The 18,189-nt window shown below is 40.2% G+C and overlaps 1 protein-coding gene across 1 annotated transcript in view; it reads left to right on the forward strand.

Annotated features, from left to right (window-relative positions):
* Positions 1-17,835, forward strand: part of TNNI3K (TNNI3 interacting kinase) — a 284,808-nt gene extending 266,973 nt beyond the window's left edge. Inside the window, exons 24-25 of the mRNA XM_069478078.1 lie at positions 13,488-13,567; positions 17,309-17,835. Of these exons, the coding sequence (XP_069334179.1) occupies positions 13,488-13,567; positions 17,309-17,385 (157 nt within the window). The 3' untranslated portion in view covers positions 17,386-17,835. The remainder of the gene's footprint in view (positions 1-13,487; positions 13,568-17,308) is intronic.
* The last annotated feature ends 354 nt before the right edge of the window (positions 17,836-18,189 follow it).

Consider the following 18,189-nt stretch of genomic DNA (forward strand, 5'->3'; position numbering starts at 1 on the left):
AATACCAGTGTAAAAATGACCATGGAGGTCTGGCTGTGCAGAAGGCCACAGAGCACTTCTTACAGAATCCACAGTCATGTTCCTGCCAACACAGAAGGCAGGAGCAGTAGTCGGCTCAGCAGGAAATGTCAAACCCTGGGCTGCCCCAGGATTCAAAGAGGCATCGCAGCACATCACAGCAGAGTGGGGTAAGAGTCCCCATATTACTGGCAGGAGAAGAGCTTTTCAATGAGAACAAGGCACCCCAGCAACATAATACCATCTTGTTATTCAGGGTCTGACAGCAAAGAATACACAGAGGAGGAGAGGAAAGCTTTGGTGTTGTGTGACGAGGCAGAGGGTCCCAGAGGTTCAGTATACATTCGCTTAAAACAAAACAAAATAAAAAAAAAATTGCTTGTAATTTTGTAACCTCCTTGGGGTATTTCAAATGGTTTGTGAAGATCAATGTTCTGCATGTTCAAAGAGTTTAGGGAGTTTTAAAACCTTCCCATTCAGACTGGCCTGTCATAAAGAACAAAGGAACATGGAATTTCTTGCAGGGATCTGAATTCACACAAAAGAACCCAGAGATCTAAAATCAACAAAGGTGGCCTTTGAACTTTCCTCAATCCTAAAGGGGAAAAGAATATGTATTACTCTGTAGGTTCTTATCTAGTAACTGCTTTCATCTTCTATCAATAAAATTGGTTTTATGATTTTTATTTATGTAATAGTCCAGTGGCCATGAGTATAAAGTAGTGGTTAAGAGCTTGGGCTCAGATGGACCTGAGTTCAAATTCAAGTTCTAAGTCTTATGAACTGTGCAACCTTGGGCAAGTTAGTTGAGCCCTCCAAGTCTCAAATGTCTCATCTGTAGAATGAAAACAAGAATATCACCTCCTTCATAGAGTTGCAGTGAAGGGAAAGTGAGAATACGATTTATACGTGTCTAATATATGGTAAACGCTAAATAAATATAAACTGTGCATTTGTTATGTTTTGCCATTAGCTCATGTATTTTAGTCTTTAATATTCCTCTTCCAGGAGAAACTAGGAAAATGGAAGGTAAGTGGGCATCCTACTTTCACTAAGATTGCACTGTCTGGCCCAAAGATGGAAGGCAGTTTAGGAGAACAATACATATAGGATTTACCTGCTGCTCTAAAGGAGAGATTAATAAATTATGGCCCATGGGCCAAATCCACCTCCCTGCCTGTTTCTGTGAAGTTTTATTGGGACACAGACACATGCATTCGTTTACATATTTGTCTGCGTCTGCTCTTGCACTGCAACAGCAGAGTTGAGTAGTTGCAGCAGAGACCATATGGTCCTCAAAGCCTGAAATGTTTACTGTCTGGTCCTTTAGAGAAAAAGTTTGCTGACCTCTGCTCCAAAAACGTAAAAATCCACTTTTTCCAAGTCATATAGCCCTGAACTGTATACATTGGAAATCTATCTCCCCATGAAAAAATATGAAGACTACCTTCAAGAAGTCAATGTATTAACTTTAGCCAGTGCCAGGTGCTGTGAGAGATGCCAGGCCTCCAAAGGACTCCTAAGGCAGCTTCCTCCCCATGAAGAATCCACAGTCCAGTTGTGGGGACAAATGAATACAATTCACTGCAATGTGAGAAAAGTTCTGAGCCAGAGCAAATGGCTGGAGCAGTGCCGAGGCCACTCTGGCTTCTTCACCCTTCCTGTGGCTATCACCTCCATCACAGATGAGGTGAAGTTTAAACAGAGACTCTCCATCATCCTCCATTTCACTTTCATATCTGTAGACAGTACTGAGAACCACTGGATGGACCAGGATGCCATAATGGGGAACCATCCTCAGATTTTTCTGGAAATTGTGTAGAGGACAGAATGGGCTATGCAGGGGATAGGAGCAGGAAGCCATCTGCAGAGGCCACTGCTCTGATGCATGCAATAGTTGGGGGATACAGCTCGTCCTTGAGCGTGGGCTAAAGAAATGGAAGGAGGTTGACCAATGATTACTTTATTACAAAGCATCAGAGGTAAACAGATAAAGATAAACATGAATAAAGTTTCAAGGGAGGAATCATCATTCATTCATTTGGTCATCCATTTAATCCATATTTACTGGGTGCCTAGCAGAAGACAATTAGTTTAAGGCACTGGGGGTCAAGGCACAGTGGTGAACAGGAAAGACAAGTCTGTCCCTGCTGTTATGCACCTTGCATTCCAGTTGGAGGAGGAAGGCATTCTTAGTGTGAGTTCCTTCAAAAACAGACAGTGAGACAAGGATTTGGCTGTAGGTTGCTCTTCTAGGACATGATCTTAAGAAGCACAGTGAGAAAGAGGGAAGAAAGGGAAGTAAATTTGGGATATGTTAATGAGTAAGTCACTACAGTGGCCAACTGAGTCTTAATCTCATCTTGTACCCTCTACAGGTATAGAACATGTCTCAGGATTGTCCCAGTGGGGAGCAAGTTTATCTACCAATGCTTATTCATGATTGATTGAAGGTCATTTGGGTGGGTGAGAGAGAGCCTTAGCTCCCCTCTCTCCTTTTGTGGACAGAGAAAGACACAGCAAACCATGAGCACATATGGAAGGAAACCTCTGAAGACGACTTCCCAAACAGATCAAGGCATATGAGCAGAGCACTAAGTATCTGCTTATGTTGGAGACAAACAATGAATAGATGGACAAGAAAACTGAAATGTTCATTTTGTGCTATACCAAAAATTAAAACAGCTTGATGGGGTAAAGAGCGATTAGAAGGCTAGTTTAGATGGGGTGGTGAATGACAAAAAGAAGTCTGCCACAGGGAGACCCTGGGCAACGTACTGAGCAGAGCTAAAAAGCAAATACAGGGTTCCTGATGCAGGAACAAAGAGGAGAAACAGAAGGCCACCATGGTGGACAGAGGACAGGAGGTGGCGAGAGTGGTACAGGATGAAGTCCAAGAGGTAGGCAGAGGCCAGGCTATGAGAGCTTCATCAGCCAGAACAGGGTGTTAGGATGTTGTTCTGCATGTGTTGGACAGGCACTGAGGGATTTTAACCAGGGAGGTGACATGATCTGATTAACATTTTTTAAAGTTCATCTTTGTTACTATTTTCTTTCTTCCTTCCCTTCAGGGATGATTTAGTCCAAAGCCATTAGACAAGGTTAATCAAGGTATATTTCCCTACTGGGTGTGGAACAGGAGGTCAGAGTCTAAGTAAGCTTTGGGGAATGCTCATGTGGAAGGTGACACTATCTGGCACAGGGTGTCAGAACAAGAGTAGGAGGAGGAAATGATTTCCACAGGAAGTTGGGGCTGCCCAGCCAAGATGGTAGAGCCCAGGTATGGTAAGGAAGGCACCCATGTGGGAGAGTAAGCTGGCGTGCTCTCAGCAACATGCTCTCAGCTGACATGCTCTCAGCAACAAGGGCAACCATGAGAGGGGAGGTAGGAGCAGTGGCCCCACATGGGGTATCAGAGCCCCAGCATGGTGAAGTCAAAATGTGTTTACACATGCATGTTTACTTACACATATTCTCTAGCTTTGCCTGTTGAGGGAGAGGGCCTGGGAGCAGCAGGACTTCAACAGCAAGGGGCACACCTAGCACCTGGATCTGGATCTCTAACCTCCACCAAAATGAAACAAGAGACTTGGAGAAATGGCATATTTCGGGGCTGAGACAAGGAATGTATTATACAAAATAAGAAAATAAGCCTGAAACATCTTGTGCCAGAAAGTAAAGAGGTACAAAGAAAGATGGTTACATGTCAAAGGGACAGCCTGAAGGCACCCCAGCTGGCCAACTATGAGACAATTTGAGCATCAAAATAAAAAATGACAGTAGCATGAATAAAATAATAACTGTAAATCCATATAGATATAAATAAATGAAGAGATTGAAGTTTGGCTGAGATACAAGATATTTATATAGTCTCAAAGTACCTCCCCACAAAATACTTATTAATTACAGAGAAAAAAAAGAGTAATTTTATAATGGAGAAGCTTGTCAGACACCACCTTAATCAAGTAATCAAAATTAACAACACAATAATGGGGCAAATCAAAATGTGATGAGATACAATGAAAAGAACACAACATCACTTCCGTGACACATCCCGCCAAAGATGCATAATTTGAATCTAATCATTAGGAACCTCAGATAAATCCAAATTGAAGGGCATTCTGCAAAATTACTGGCTTGTCATCTTCAAAAATATCAAGGTTCTGAAATTCAAGTAGAGACTAAGAAACTGTTCCAGACTGAAAGAGATTAAAGAAACATGACAACTAAATGCAGCATGTGATTCTGAATTGGATCCTTTTTGCTGTAAAGAACATTATTGAAACAACTGGCAAAACTTGAATAGGGTCTGAGAAAAGATGGAAGAATCAAATGACTGTATTGTGGTTATATAGGAGAATGTCTTTATTTTAGAAATGCACTAAAGTATTTGGGAGATTATGGGTATTGGATTGGCAAGTACTCTCATATAATTCAGGGAAAAAATTGTACAATTGTTGCAACTTTATATTTGAGATTGTTTCAAAATGAAAAGTTTTTTTAAAAGTTTATATATTCACTCTTTCAATTTGATTTCCTAGGTCTTTCCACGTGTGCTTACCTTGCCCTATTCCAGGATACACCTCTCTTTGTAAATCCATGCTCTTCCTTCATTTTCTCTGCATAGGGAGAGTGTCCTTCAGAGCATGTACCTTCTTCTCCTGTGCTGAAGTTTACCTGTACGTGTTTCCGTTTCTGTTTAGCCCAGAGGGTAGGTCTATGTCCATCACACTCATGTCAGTGTCCCTAGGACACAGCACAGCTCCTGTCATTGTGCTCGATAAGCAACCATGGGGAGAGGGAGAGAGACGTGGTTATGGTAATAATTTGGGGAATCATTTCTAGAGCCAACAGGGTTAAGTGGGGGAAAAGGGAATTTGGATACTGCCTGGCCTAGGTTTGAATTAAAACTGTGTGATCTTGGACAAGACTAAGACTCTCTGAGCCTTGGTGTCCCCACATGTAAAGTGGGTTGTTAGGTGAGGAGGACTTAATAAAGTTTGTAAATCATCTGGTAGAGTCCCTGGCACTTAGCAGATATGCAACAAATTTCAGTTTTCCTTTTCTTCTTAAAAACAATAATAAAAGCTATCAAAGAAGACTAGAAGTTTAGAATTCCATGGTATACTCCTGACTTCACTATAACCTTGATGTATATGAACTTGGGTAGGTTATTTCACTTCTCAAAGCCTCAGTGTTCCTTCTTGGTAAAATGAGAGGTAGGAAAATGGGGCAGTGAGGAATGGGCTTTATAACTGTCATGATGCCAAGATCTCTTAGTTTTAATATGTAAAATGTTTTCCCTGTTTTTGGATGATAGTGAGTACAGAAGGTGAAGGATATTAAAGATTTTGCTGCATAGAGGATGATCTTCAGTCTTAGCAGTCAAGGCATGTAAAGTCTACCTGCTAATGGTTTGTACGACTGACTCATCTATACCTGCTTGAATTAGTAGGTAAATTGGGAGCGGGTGGTGTTTTTAGGTTACCTTGAGGATATTAATAATTTATGAGCCATCAAGGAATTAACACACACTTTAAGTCCTCTCCGCCTTTTTCCTTATTCATAACTCTTTGCCTAATTGCTTTTTCTTTTAAAAATGGGGGAGCTGAGACCTTGGATATTTGCCTAATGGCTCAAAGGGAGCCCTGACCGGGTTGCCAAGTCTTTCAGTCCTTTTATAGCTTGGGGATATTTGTCATTGAAAGAAAACTGATGGGTTTGATTTTCCTGAAAGAGATATTTTGCACTGACCTCTGGCCCCATTAAATGCTTTGGTCATTGCCCATTCACTGTAATGGGAGCAATAAATTTGTATTAATTTAGGACATTGTCAAGTTGGAAATATTGACAAAGACAAAATAACGCTTCGAAAACAGCCAGGATGAAATCATGAATAAATAAACATATTGAACTTAACAGATAAATTAACAAATGCTCATTCACAAGAATATGACTGGACCATTTCAAAGTTAGGCCAAAGCTATTCCCATTTCTAATAGAAATGTCATCTTACTCTTTAGGCCAGAGGAAAGGTGGGCTGCATAGAAAGATATTGTAAAGCATAGAAAGGCATTTATCCCTTATGACAGATCTGTTTTAAATAGATCTATTTGTTTTCAGCTAAATGCCAGAAGGATCAGCCAGATGACTCCAGTAGCCTTTACTATGGCAAAGCATTTATTTTCCTAGTGTAAACACCTTTATTAGGCATCTCAGCAGGCTATTTCTTTACCTTTTATTTGTATTAGTTCCTTAACTTGGTGGCAAAGAACTAAAATTCTGGGTAGATGTTATCTGTATGTGTTTCCTTTCCCGTGAAAGAAATGATGCCTAATTTGGATATATTTGTCTTGAAGAAGGGGATAAGGTTGCATATGGCATTGATCCTTGTACTAATATTATTACATAGGTAACATGATTATGGCAGATGGCAATAAACCTCAAAACATGTTTGCAAAGTTGTGAAGCCTTGGATGGCATTGCCTTATTCAAGGTCCAAATGGCTAAATCTTCCAGGATACAGGTAGCCTGAGGGCATTGTTAGCTGCATAAAAACTAATTGGAACAATTTGAAGGGAAGAAAATTTTGCCTGAGGTCTTTAATCACACTAATAACCTAACGGTTTTCTGTTCAACATAGCCAGGACTGTGTTTAGGAAGATGAATCCATGCATGCAGCTTAGGAAACCTTAGGCAAGATCAGAGAGTTTAGAGGAATCATAAACATCATTTATAAACTTTAGTGCATGTGTTTCTCATGTTTTAGCATCACTGTGAGGTAACAGGCAAGCAAATATTAGATAGGGGAAAGTATTATTTTTAAAAGATCAAACAAAGCAACATATGACAAAGCTGATTCTGGTTTTGCTATGATGATAAGGGATGTTTCTCTATGAGGAATTTGTTGTTCATCTTTATATGCAAAGAATCCAAAGGCTGTAACTCATAGCTAATTCAGTAAGCTCTCCAAATACCATGGGATAATAGTTTGACATGTGCTGCCACTAAATATAGTGTGTCTTAGTAGAAGGAGCATGAACTGGAAGTCTGAAGACTTCCATTCAAGTTCAGGCTCTGCCTAATTGCTGGCTCTGTGAGTTTATGCAAGTAATTCAAACTTTCTGAGTCTAATTTTCCAAGCCTAACTTTCTATTCCCATAGAACAAAGGTAAAATTAATGCCTTCACAGACACCTCATGAGGATTTTGTAAAAATGTAATCAATAGAAAAGTGTGTGCAAGTTATAAAGCCCTCTGCAAGTATAAGAAATTATATTAGTATGTATTTAATGTTTTACATCTCTTTATTTTTATTCAGTTGTTTTAATTTCACTCTTGCTTTCAAGTCATGTCAAATAGTTTACATCTGCTATAATTCCCCAAATGAAAGTTCCCAATTGTGCACAAGCCACACTCAGAAGAATGAGATTTAAAAAAAAAAAAAAAAAAAAAAAAAATGGTTTCTTTTGGGACTGTATGCCCATCTGAAGTCTTCTTTGGAATGTAATTTATCAGAAGCAATTATGGCACTAGCAAATATTCTGAGAATTCATGAAATCCCACAGCCAAAACCGTGATTTATTGTTCCAATACCAAAAGCATTTGGCAGGCTGTATTTTGGAAGCCACAACACAACTGCTTTCGAGGCTCTAAATGGGGCCGTTTGGATTCATTGTGACACTGCCTGGTCCCAACCACTCTGGAGAGATGGCACCAGAATTCCTCAGTCTCTTCAGACAGTATTTTTCTTATTTCTTCTTGGGACTTGCTTAACAAGTTATCTTTCTGGGTTGAGATAATATAGAGTTTTAAGGGTTCCCCCACCTCTCAAACATTGCAACATGAATATCCTATAAATTTATCTTACGTGAAAACCTTTGTTAAGCATTTCTGGATTCCCTAGTACCAGCCTTACACAACCTGTCATTCAAATCCTTAATGATAGGTTTAAGTGAAAATGGTTTCTCCGCACTTTCTTCTGCTTCATCTTAGATGGCAGTGTGATTCTTTCTTTGAAATTGAGCACTACAGAGTTCGGTTCCTTCAGGCAAATAGCAAGGTTCAGTTACCATTTCTGATGAAATGTATACAGACAAAAAGCTACAAACACCACTCTGAGTAGTAGCGATAATGTATAGCCAGGTATGCTATCGCATGTATGTGAAAATCAGGCATTCGGCCCCAGCCAAATATCAAACACTTCAGATAAGGAAGATAAAAATCTTGTGCCCAAGTGGGAACTGTGTAATCTCACTCTGCCTTTCCAACATCCCAAAGCCAGGTTCTCCAAGTCTACATGACTCATGGATGCCTTCTAAAGAATCACAGAATATAAGTACTGAAGGGACCTGGGGAGTCACATCATGGGACCTCCAGGTGGACCCTGAGATCTCTCTACAGCATCTGGGGCCAAGAGGACCTCCAGCCTCCACTTAAGCCCTTCTGGGAAAGGACACTACCCCTTTCTAGAACAACTCAATCTATTTTTGGACAATTCTAACCTTAGGAAATGTGATGTTTTATTTTAATTATTGTCAATATCTAAGGCACAACTTAACTCTGTGGGAATATCATTTATGTGGAACGTCTTCACTACTTCTGGGTATTCAACCACTAACAATTCAATCTACGCACTTGTCATCTGGCACAGATCTCTCTTTCTTACTTACAAAGCAGTCAGGAACAACTCTATCCAACACCCTTCTAGAATCTAGTTGTATGTTCTAGCCTATTGATTTCCCCTTTGTATTTATCTTCATCAGAAAGAAATAAAGCAAATCTAGAATGATTTTCTTTTCTTAACAAACTTACGGTAGCATCTAGTAATCAGTGGGCAGAAAACCTGTTTTAATCATTCCTTTCTGGCGCTTTGCCTGGAATGTACATTAACTCACTAGTTTAGTTTGTAGACTCCACCTTACTCTGCTTTGGGGAGTTGAGGCTATAGTTACATATGTTCTGTCTTCTAGCGCTTTTCCCATTCTTCATAGATCTGCTGTCATTAGTTTTAAATGCCCTGGTTTCTGCCTTTGCCTGGGGTTTATGAGTCCATTCACAGAAAATGTGATCCGTTGCAAACAGACCAGTTTGTTCCGACAAGCCATGGCCTGAATGACATGCACACAGAAAAATATAGACTACATATTGTGGATCTGGATGCAAACTGACCTAATTAGCAGATGTTTACTAGGAAGTCTATACTCCTAAAATGTGGATAAGAAATAAGAAATACATTTTTTAAATTTTGGTTCTATTCTTCATTTTGGATAAATTATTCATTTCCTAATGCACCTTTATAAGAGACAATGGCTAATGATTATATTTATCTTTACATATATACACAGAGCTAATTTGAATTATTTGGCCTAAAATGACAAACCTTTTAGCACTAAAATACAATATATTAACATAATGTGTTAGTATACAAAAACTAACCTAAAGACTATCTTATTCTCTTTTTATAAGAGAAAATTTCACTCCAAACTCACAAAATTCATACATGAAAGTACCCACATGGTATTATATATCATTCACATATATGTCTATCTATGATATATATCATCGTTTTAGCATAAAGAAGACTACTAGTTGACCAGAAATACTGAAATTCTGCAAAATCGAGAGCTTTCCTTACCTGCCATTAGTTCACACTTACTTTTGTTGAATTCATGGGGCAGCTGCATCACTGGAAGTGCCTTATTTTCACTGACCACAACTTCAGCAAACAGAGTTCCTGACGTACCTTAAACTCTGCGTATCTGTGAAACACTTGCTGAAGTCTGGATTCACGTGGGTTGAGAACAACTAGTTCCATTGATCAGGATCTGGTTTCTTCTGTTTTGTTTGTCCCGGGCATGCTTAGCTTCCATCTGTCTGTCATCCTAGAACAGCCTGGAGCCAGCCTGTGTGGTATCTCTTGGGCAAACAGGTTAAGTCCCCTGGCATGAATTGCATTCAGCAATAGAACAAACAAAGAAACTTGGAGATGGGTTTTATTCATAGGAAACCAGATAGCCATTTTGGTGATAAAATATTTATTTCCCATTATCTTTGTTGCCAAGACTACTGTGTACAGCACATTTCTTAAGAGGAGCCAGAGTGCAAAAGAGGATACATATATTAATAAAGGAAATTATATTTTGAAAAATATCTTGAGTGACATTCTATTGTCATTTAATGTTGATTGAGATCACATCATGTCCCTCTCGAAGCCAAAACTTTAACTTCTTTTTAATCATTGCTTTAAGAAACAGCGTCTCTGTAGTTCAAGGAAATGAGGCCAAAAATGCGGTCATTTTTAAGGCAGCTAAGTGAATTAATCAATGTGAATTAATGTTAGTTTTTAGAAAAATATGATGTATCTAAATGTACATTTTGTAATAACTTAAATGTATTTCATTCAACACACTTTTATTTTAACTATTTACAAAGTATTGACTAAACCCTATGGGGGGTCCAAAGATGTTAGACAGAATCTCTGACCTCCAGGAGCTCTCTGTGTGATGGGATTCCCTAGCATACAAATGCAGATCATTCTATACCAAGGCAGACTCTGAGAAGCCCCGTAATAGGAGTATAAAGTTCTAGAGGGGTACGGAAGAGGGACAGGTTAATTCTGACTGGGGGTTTTTATGAGGGCTTCAAAGAAGATACTGCCTTCGAGCTGGACCTTGAAGAATAATAAAAATAGGCAACATTTATTGAATGCTGACTAAATGCCAGCACTGTTAAAAGTCCTTTAAATTTATTAACTTTTTAATAAATAAATTATTACTATTAACTTTATAAGCTAAGTATTATTATAATTCCCATTTTATAGCTGCATAACTGAGGCATAGAGCAGGTAAATAACTTGCCAGAGATGAAGAGTAGTAAGTGATGGAGTCAGGATTCGAATCAAGGCATCTGGCACTAGAATGCTCATTCTTAACCCTAACACCATACTGCTTCCTGTCAGGGATAAATAAGATGTCAGCAAGCACATTCGAGCAGTGGGAGCAGCTCAGCCACAATCACAGAGAAGAGAAAATTCAGGAATGTTTGGAAAATCTAAAGTCTATTAGTGTGGCTTGAACTTGATTTAAAAAAGGTATTGAGGAATTGTAGAATACAAGATACACACAGAACACAGGGAGGAGTGGAGTGCAGAGGGCTTGGATCACGGGCTGGAGGAATAGCAGGGCAAAGCAGGGGAATGCTATGGTAAGATTTTTGTTATAGTACGACCTTGTTTAGGGGGTAGGATTGAGTGACGGGAGGGAAGGACATCATTTAGGGATCTATTAATTGACTAAAAAGAGCTGGACTTCTCATACGTGCCAGGCACTGTTCCAAGTATTGAGGACATAGCAGAGAACAGAGAGACAAGTCCCCCTCCCCTCACTGTGTGGAAAGAATATGGAGGGTGTATAAGTAAGCATATAAAAAAGCAAGATAATTTTACATAGTTCTGAAAGGAAGAAATAGGGTGATGTAATGTGATAGAGAGTGACCATGGGCAGAGGAATGGTCACTTAGGAATGGTGGTCAGGAAAGGCCTTGCTGAGAAAGTGACATTTGAACCGAGGTCTGAATGACGGAGGAGCCAGTCAGAGGTGAAGGCAGGGCGAGGTTTTTCCAAGTGGGATTTGTGTTCATTAAGAAGAGCATTCCAGGCAGAGTTAACAAACTTTCTCTGAACTGGGAAAAAGCTTGGGGCCTTCCTAGAACAAAAAGAATAAGTGCTAAAAGAAGTGCTTAGCCAAAGATGGGGAGAGAGGTACAGGGTGAGATTTGAGAGGTAGACAGGGTCAGAACCTTGTGGTGAGGGTAGAGCACTTATTTACATTTTATTCTAAATGAACTGCGAAGCCAGGGGAATGAAAAGCTCATTCTGGACATTATATGGAGAATGGATTATAAGGGGACAGAAGTGAAAGCAAGGAGACCAATTAGGGGACAAATTGCAGAGGTCCAGACAAGAAAAAGAGTATGTGCCCTAGACCTTGAAGGAGGAGAGAGGGGGCTAGATTAGGATTATATTTTGGAGGCAGAGCTAAAAACACTTGAATTGAGTGAAATATATGAGAGAAGGAAAGGTACTAACAAGGATGGTTCCAAGAATATTGGCTTAAGTCACTGACTAATATACTGCTGGTAACTGAAATGCAGAGAACTGGCATGGGGGCTGGGAATTCAGTGTTCAACGGGCATAGTGAGGGCCTTCGGGGTGTAACTAGGGTGGCTGCTTTGAGAACGGTAAAGGATGAATGGATGCAAGAGAGATTATAGATATATAATTAACTGACAGATGCTATTAAATATTAGAAAGAGGGCTTTGATAACTTCAGGTTTTGAGTCTGATGAACAAGAAAGGAAGTGACTCCATTAACCAAAATGATAAGAGAGTGGGAGGTGTTGGGGGGGGGAAAGAAGGATCAATGAAGAGTAGGAATCAGGAAGAAATTCATATTTGAAGAGTGGATAAATACATAGGCTTTGGAATCTAAAAGGTTTGGGTTTTGATCTTGGGTGACCATTTACCAAACCTGTGTGACAAGTTATTTGTCCAGCCTCAGTTTTCTTATTTGTAAATGAGAAAAATGATATCATAGTGATAAGGATTAAATGAGATGATTACATATAAATGCTTAACACACAGGAATCATGCAACAAATTTTATTTTCACTCTATTTTATAATTCTCATTCTAATAATAGCAATATAATATTAATACTTCTTGGGATGTGTTTTATTTATATTATTACTAAGATAATGTTGTTCTTTGTATTACTTAGTTTCTTTTAAGTAAGATTGAAAGCATATTAACCCAGATTTAGATTCAATAGCCCTTTTTATGCATACTTAATCATTACAACAAACTGGAAATTATTTATATCCTTTTCCATTCTACAGATAACTAAACAGGCTCAGAAAGGGTGACATGCCCAAGGTTAGACTGCCAGGAATTGTAACCTATGTAAAAAGCCAGGACTCACACTTAGGTCTGACTTACACCAAATAATTCTGAACACTTCCCCAACTAGTCATTTACAACTGCAGTCTCCAACCCCCCATCCTTGTACTAGTCCCTAGTCCCAGTCCCTGGCCTGTTGTGAACTGGGCTGCACAGCAGGTGAGCTAGCGGCAGGCTAGCAAGTGGAGCATCATCTTTATTTACAGTCTCTCCCCATCTCTGCTCCCCATGACTCACATCACTGCCTGAGCTCTGCCTCCCGCCCACCTCAGCCCTTCCCCACCACCACCCCCACCCCGCCCACCCCCAACCAGGTCTGTGGAAAAATCGTCTTCCATGAAACCAGTCCCTGGTGCCAAAAAGATTGGAGACCTCCAATTTATAAGATAAAAACATCTTTGTAGCATCTGGGCATTTCTCTGGGATCTATGCTGAGTGAATAAAGTCTGCTTAATATAAATGTTTTTAGCAAATCATCACAGTGTGAAACTGTGTGTTTCATTAATTTTCCAGTACTGGACAATGTTTCTCTCAAGGCCTGTCTTTGGAGGACATGAAAAGAAGTCTTCAGTACTCACCAATTGACAAATATGGTAAGTAGACAGATTGTTTAGATTTATTAAGGAAATTACCCTAAGGAAGGTGATATCTACTTGATAAAAAAGGAGAAATCATTGTATATTGTAATGTTTAAAAATGACAGATGCTTTAAAAATGTTATATTATACAAGGACAAAATCGGATCTTGTTTGTCTTTTTTAACTCTACATTTACTGTTAAGCTTGATAATATGTGTGTGTGAGCACGTGTGTGGGCTTGCATGAGAGTGTATGTGTGTGAGTGTGTGTGTGTATATGCCTCTCCTGCCTCTTGTGACATTCCAAACACTTTGTCAACACCTTACTGAGTGTATTACTTCTAAGCTCCACATATAGGGTGTGTAGGTAGGAAGAAGAGAAACAAGACATGAGCTTCCTCAATTACATAATATGCTGGGAGAGTTCTTTCCCCTTTGACCAGGCACCCAGGGGTGAAGCGTAAATCCAGCCATGCCTTCAAACGGCAGGAGAGGAGGTGAGGGGAGAGTCGGTGGGATCCATTTCACAGGGCTCCTTCAGAAAGAATTAATAAAGCTCTTTGAAATAATTAACAAAGTTCTTTGCAGGCCTCTGGAAGCCAGAGGATGGACAATTGCCTTTATCATCAGCTTCCATATCAATGTGCTAGGGCTGAGATGTCCTTTTTCCAACCTTTAAGCCTGAGAGGCTCTATATTTAATTGGAATTTTAGCACAATAGGCCCATTTATTCATTGCAACTTCCTTTGACTATATGGACGACTGAAAAAATGTCTGTCAGTTAAATAGATCATATTTATTACAAGAGCTGGGTTTGGGGGAGATTAAATTGGATGATGCATGCCTGGTTCTCTGATACAGGTGGCCAAAGACCCCGGAGACCCTGGGCTTTGGGATCCTCACCAATTCACCTCATCTGCCGAGTACCATTACCTAAGGCATTAGAGAGCTTTTAAGAAACAAAGAAACAATGTTCTGGATAGATGCAGACAAACTACTTGGGTACATTAAAGAAAGGAAACTCCGTGCTTCTGACTCCCAATACGTGTCTAGAATGCAGCTGAGTGCTCTTTATCATCAGCTTTACAACGTAATTGGCCAGTCCAGTAACAGACTCTTGTGAGGGGAAAATGTGCTTCAAGTGTCACATCATCACATTTTTAATAGATATAATATCATTTCCTCAAACCTTTATAGATGCGATTTCACAACCTCAAAATATAGGGCGCCCTTTGAAATGTGTGCTTTGACCAGAAGTCTTTCCTTTCATAGTGAAGTTTCAAGATGAAGCATTTCTTTAACTCAAAGATTTGTTTCTTAAAGAAATAGATCTTTAAGAAGAATTCCTCAAGATGGAGAAGTAAGACAAATGTGATGTAATAATGCAAAAGTTGAGTTTTCTTATGCGTATCTGTGCCAGGGATAGAAGAAAACATTACGGTGTTTGGATGGAGTGAGAGTCCATATAGACAAAGAAGATATGTTTAATATCTCCCACTCGGAACATCACATCATACAAGAAAGAACGCTTTAATTGCCCTCAATTCCATTTCATAAACCAATTGTGGTATAACAGCAGCTTTATGAGCTCTTTCTTCCTCCCTGCAAAGAGCAGAGGTAGAGAATGAAGATAAAATTAAATACATAACAGTTTTCTCTCTACCTGAGATCTTTCACCCTAAAGTAACAAACCATGCAGACGTAGCTCTGTCTTTTTCCTAAAGCCTGTGGTCAAAATCCAGTTGAGTCTCCCTTCCACTAAGTGGCCACACAAGCCTGACACATCTGTCCTTACAGTCTGGTAATAATAGCATCAATAATAGATGCCAACCTCAATACCCTGCTGATTTTGTTACCCCATCCCCGAGGGAGAGCCGCTCACACTGGTGGGATGTATGTTCACAGTCAGATCTCCACTGGAGTCCTGTGGGAAGAGAGATACTGGAACATCACAGGCCAGGAACATTGCTTGTGGTACACTGGAAGTTTGATTATAGTCATAAAAGGATTACCAGCTTACTGAAGAAACTATTTATTGTAAGGTTTCTGGATGGTCGGCACCAGAGAAAGAAAGACGAGCAGAGTTGAAGGGTTAAGCAAGGAGGCTTTATTGGTGTGCTCCGGGTGAGGGTAACGGGTCCCAAGGAGGGGCCCAGGCGAGGTTCCCAGGTCTGGGAGAAACCAGGGACTCAAGAAGTCGCAGTCGTCTGGGACTGAGGCAAGTGTACTTATATGTGGTGAGGGGCACAAGTGGAGGGGGATTGTTTTTTAGGTGCTTGTTCAAGTAGATTATCAAATTCTCAGTAAACAGGATGTCTCTGGGGCTGCAACATGATGTCTCCAGGGTCAGGTAGACAGTGTGGGGGCTGGGTGTGCTGCCAGTCACAGGATGTGGCTGGGGCTTGGTGGGGCCAGGTGCTTGTTCAAGCAGAAAAGTGGAGATGACTCACTGCTTAGGGCAGAGGGGTTTGTAGCAGGGGAGGGGGCTACACGCCCCCCCCCCCACCAACCTTACATTTATGTCTAAAATGAAGTCACAATTTTAGGCTGGATGAAAGGAAATATTTTGCTCTAGGATGTAGCCTGTGTTTTAGTTCACCCAGGGTTAAGATTCAGTGATGTGTGTCCTGCCTCCTCTCCCGGTCACAACCTCTCGCATCTCTGACCAGGGCCAGTCCCGCAAGAGGTGAGCAGAAGGGTCTGGGTGGCAGCAGTGTCAGCAGCAGTGGCGTTTCCTCTCAGAAGAGTTTATGTGCTGCCTATGATATTTTGACAGAGACGTTTCTTAGGAAAATAAATATACCTATCCAACTGCATATTGCTAGCTGTCTTAACGAAAATGTAGATGGCTGGGTCGGTTCTGAAAACTCAGCTATCAAAGGGGAGCAAAAGCAGCAATAGCTGTTGACAAATGTGCCCATTTTCACAGACGCAACGAGTGGCTTCCTTACTTCATGGTGAACAGGCAGCTACCTGCGGCCCCGCACAGGCCCCTCTTGTTCTCCAGGGCAGTGGCCTGATCCTGAGCCACTGGGGTCCATTCTCTGGACACACCCAGGACTATTGCTTCAAAGGGTCTCAAAAGCCCCTGGTATTTAGACCTAAGCCTTGATGTACACTTAAAAACCTGGCTACTAGGGAGAAGAAAACAAACAGAGCCAACCTGCTGTAGAGAAAGACTCTTTCCTTTTCTGTATTGCTACCTTCACCTTCCTTTTTTTGCCATCATTCGTTTAGCACTCACTGTGTGTAAGACACTGCTAATTGTCATATGGACACAGCCAACCTTATGAATAAGTACTATTATTTCTCCCATTTATAGATGAAGACACCGAGGCTTAGAAAAGTTGACAAAAGTCACAGAGCCAGCAAGTAGTGGAGTCAGGGCTTAAAACCAGATTTTCCCAACATAAAAGCCTGTGTGCCTTTGGCCATCCTGACATACGGCTTTCCTGAACTGTACCCTTCTTCACTCCAAACCCCAGATGCTACCTGGCCAGCTTAGGTCCAAATCAGCAATCCATCGTTTATTTATATTCATTTGTTCTCAGCTCTCTGTTTTCATTATAAATTTTGCTTTTGCTTTGCAACTACTCACCAGTAACCATTGTCCAGACTCTCTGTTCACATTATGTGGGAGAGCTGCCCGGTGAACTGAGTATTGCACCGGGTCAGGCTGGTTAAGAAAAACAGGGGGTTGTAATGAAAGGCTAATAAGTAATAACTGAACTAACTGAACTTTTCTTTTCCGATGCAGGCTATGTATTTGATCCCATGAGCCCGATGCATTTTCATTCTTGCCAGAATAGTGGCAGCTTTGAGGACAGCAGCTGACATCATTCAGAATATACCTAAGGAGAGTTTTCCTGCAAACTGACAGCAGCAATTCCAATCATGGCTAGCTTGCTTCCAATTATAATATTTTACCCTCCAAGGTCTCCTTAAATTGGCTTGTTTATGCTAGTCCTATTTAATTCCCTACTACAAGTTGGGCTTTGGATGTGTGCCTAAAGAATGAAATGCAAAAGAACCAAGACAGAAGGTATATGAAGAATGGTTTTTAATTTTGAAAATGAAAAAATAGATTTATATTATTACTTGGAGATAGGGCCTAAGTCTGCAGTGGATGCTTAACAATTATTATGTTTTCTTAGATTGAATTATGTAGATGTGGGTTTGAGAGCCATGAGTTTGATTTCTTAGAATATTGTTCACTTTCTTATCTCATTATATTACTTCTGATGTTCAGCTCTGTGATTAAAGATTCTTTGGTGGAATAGAAAATTGATTCAGAAGTGTGTTTCATTTCAACAAGACTTCCACTGAGTATACTTTCTTACAGACATATTGGTAAAAAGGAGTAATGACCTTCAGATCAAGAAGCTTGTAAAAATATAGCACTTAATTATTTAGTCTCCTTTCTGTGTCATATCAAGGGCTTTGTGCTCTACTTAGGCAACCTGTTGCTGTCAGCACCAAGATTTCATAAATGCTCTCAGGTCAGGTATGAAACCAGCCTTCTCATGCAAACCTGCCATTTATACCAGAGTCTGGCACAATGTGATAGGAGAATGCCTAAGGAGAATGCCTTCAAGAAATGAGAAATCTGCCCTCCATTCTAGTTTCAACTAGGAAGAC

This window comes from Eulemur rufifrons, chromosome 8, assembly GCF_041146395.1.
Source record: "Eulemur rufifrons isolate Redbay chromosome 8, OSU_ERuf_1, whole genome shotgun sequence".
NCBI lineage: Eukaryota > Metazoa > Chordata > Mammalia > Primates > Lemuridae > Eulemur > Eulemur rufifrons.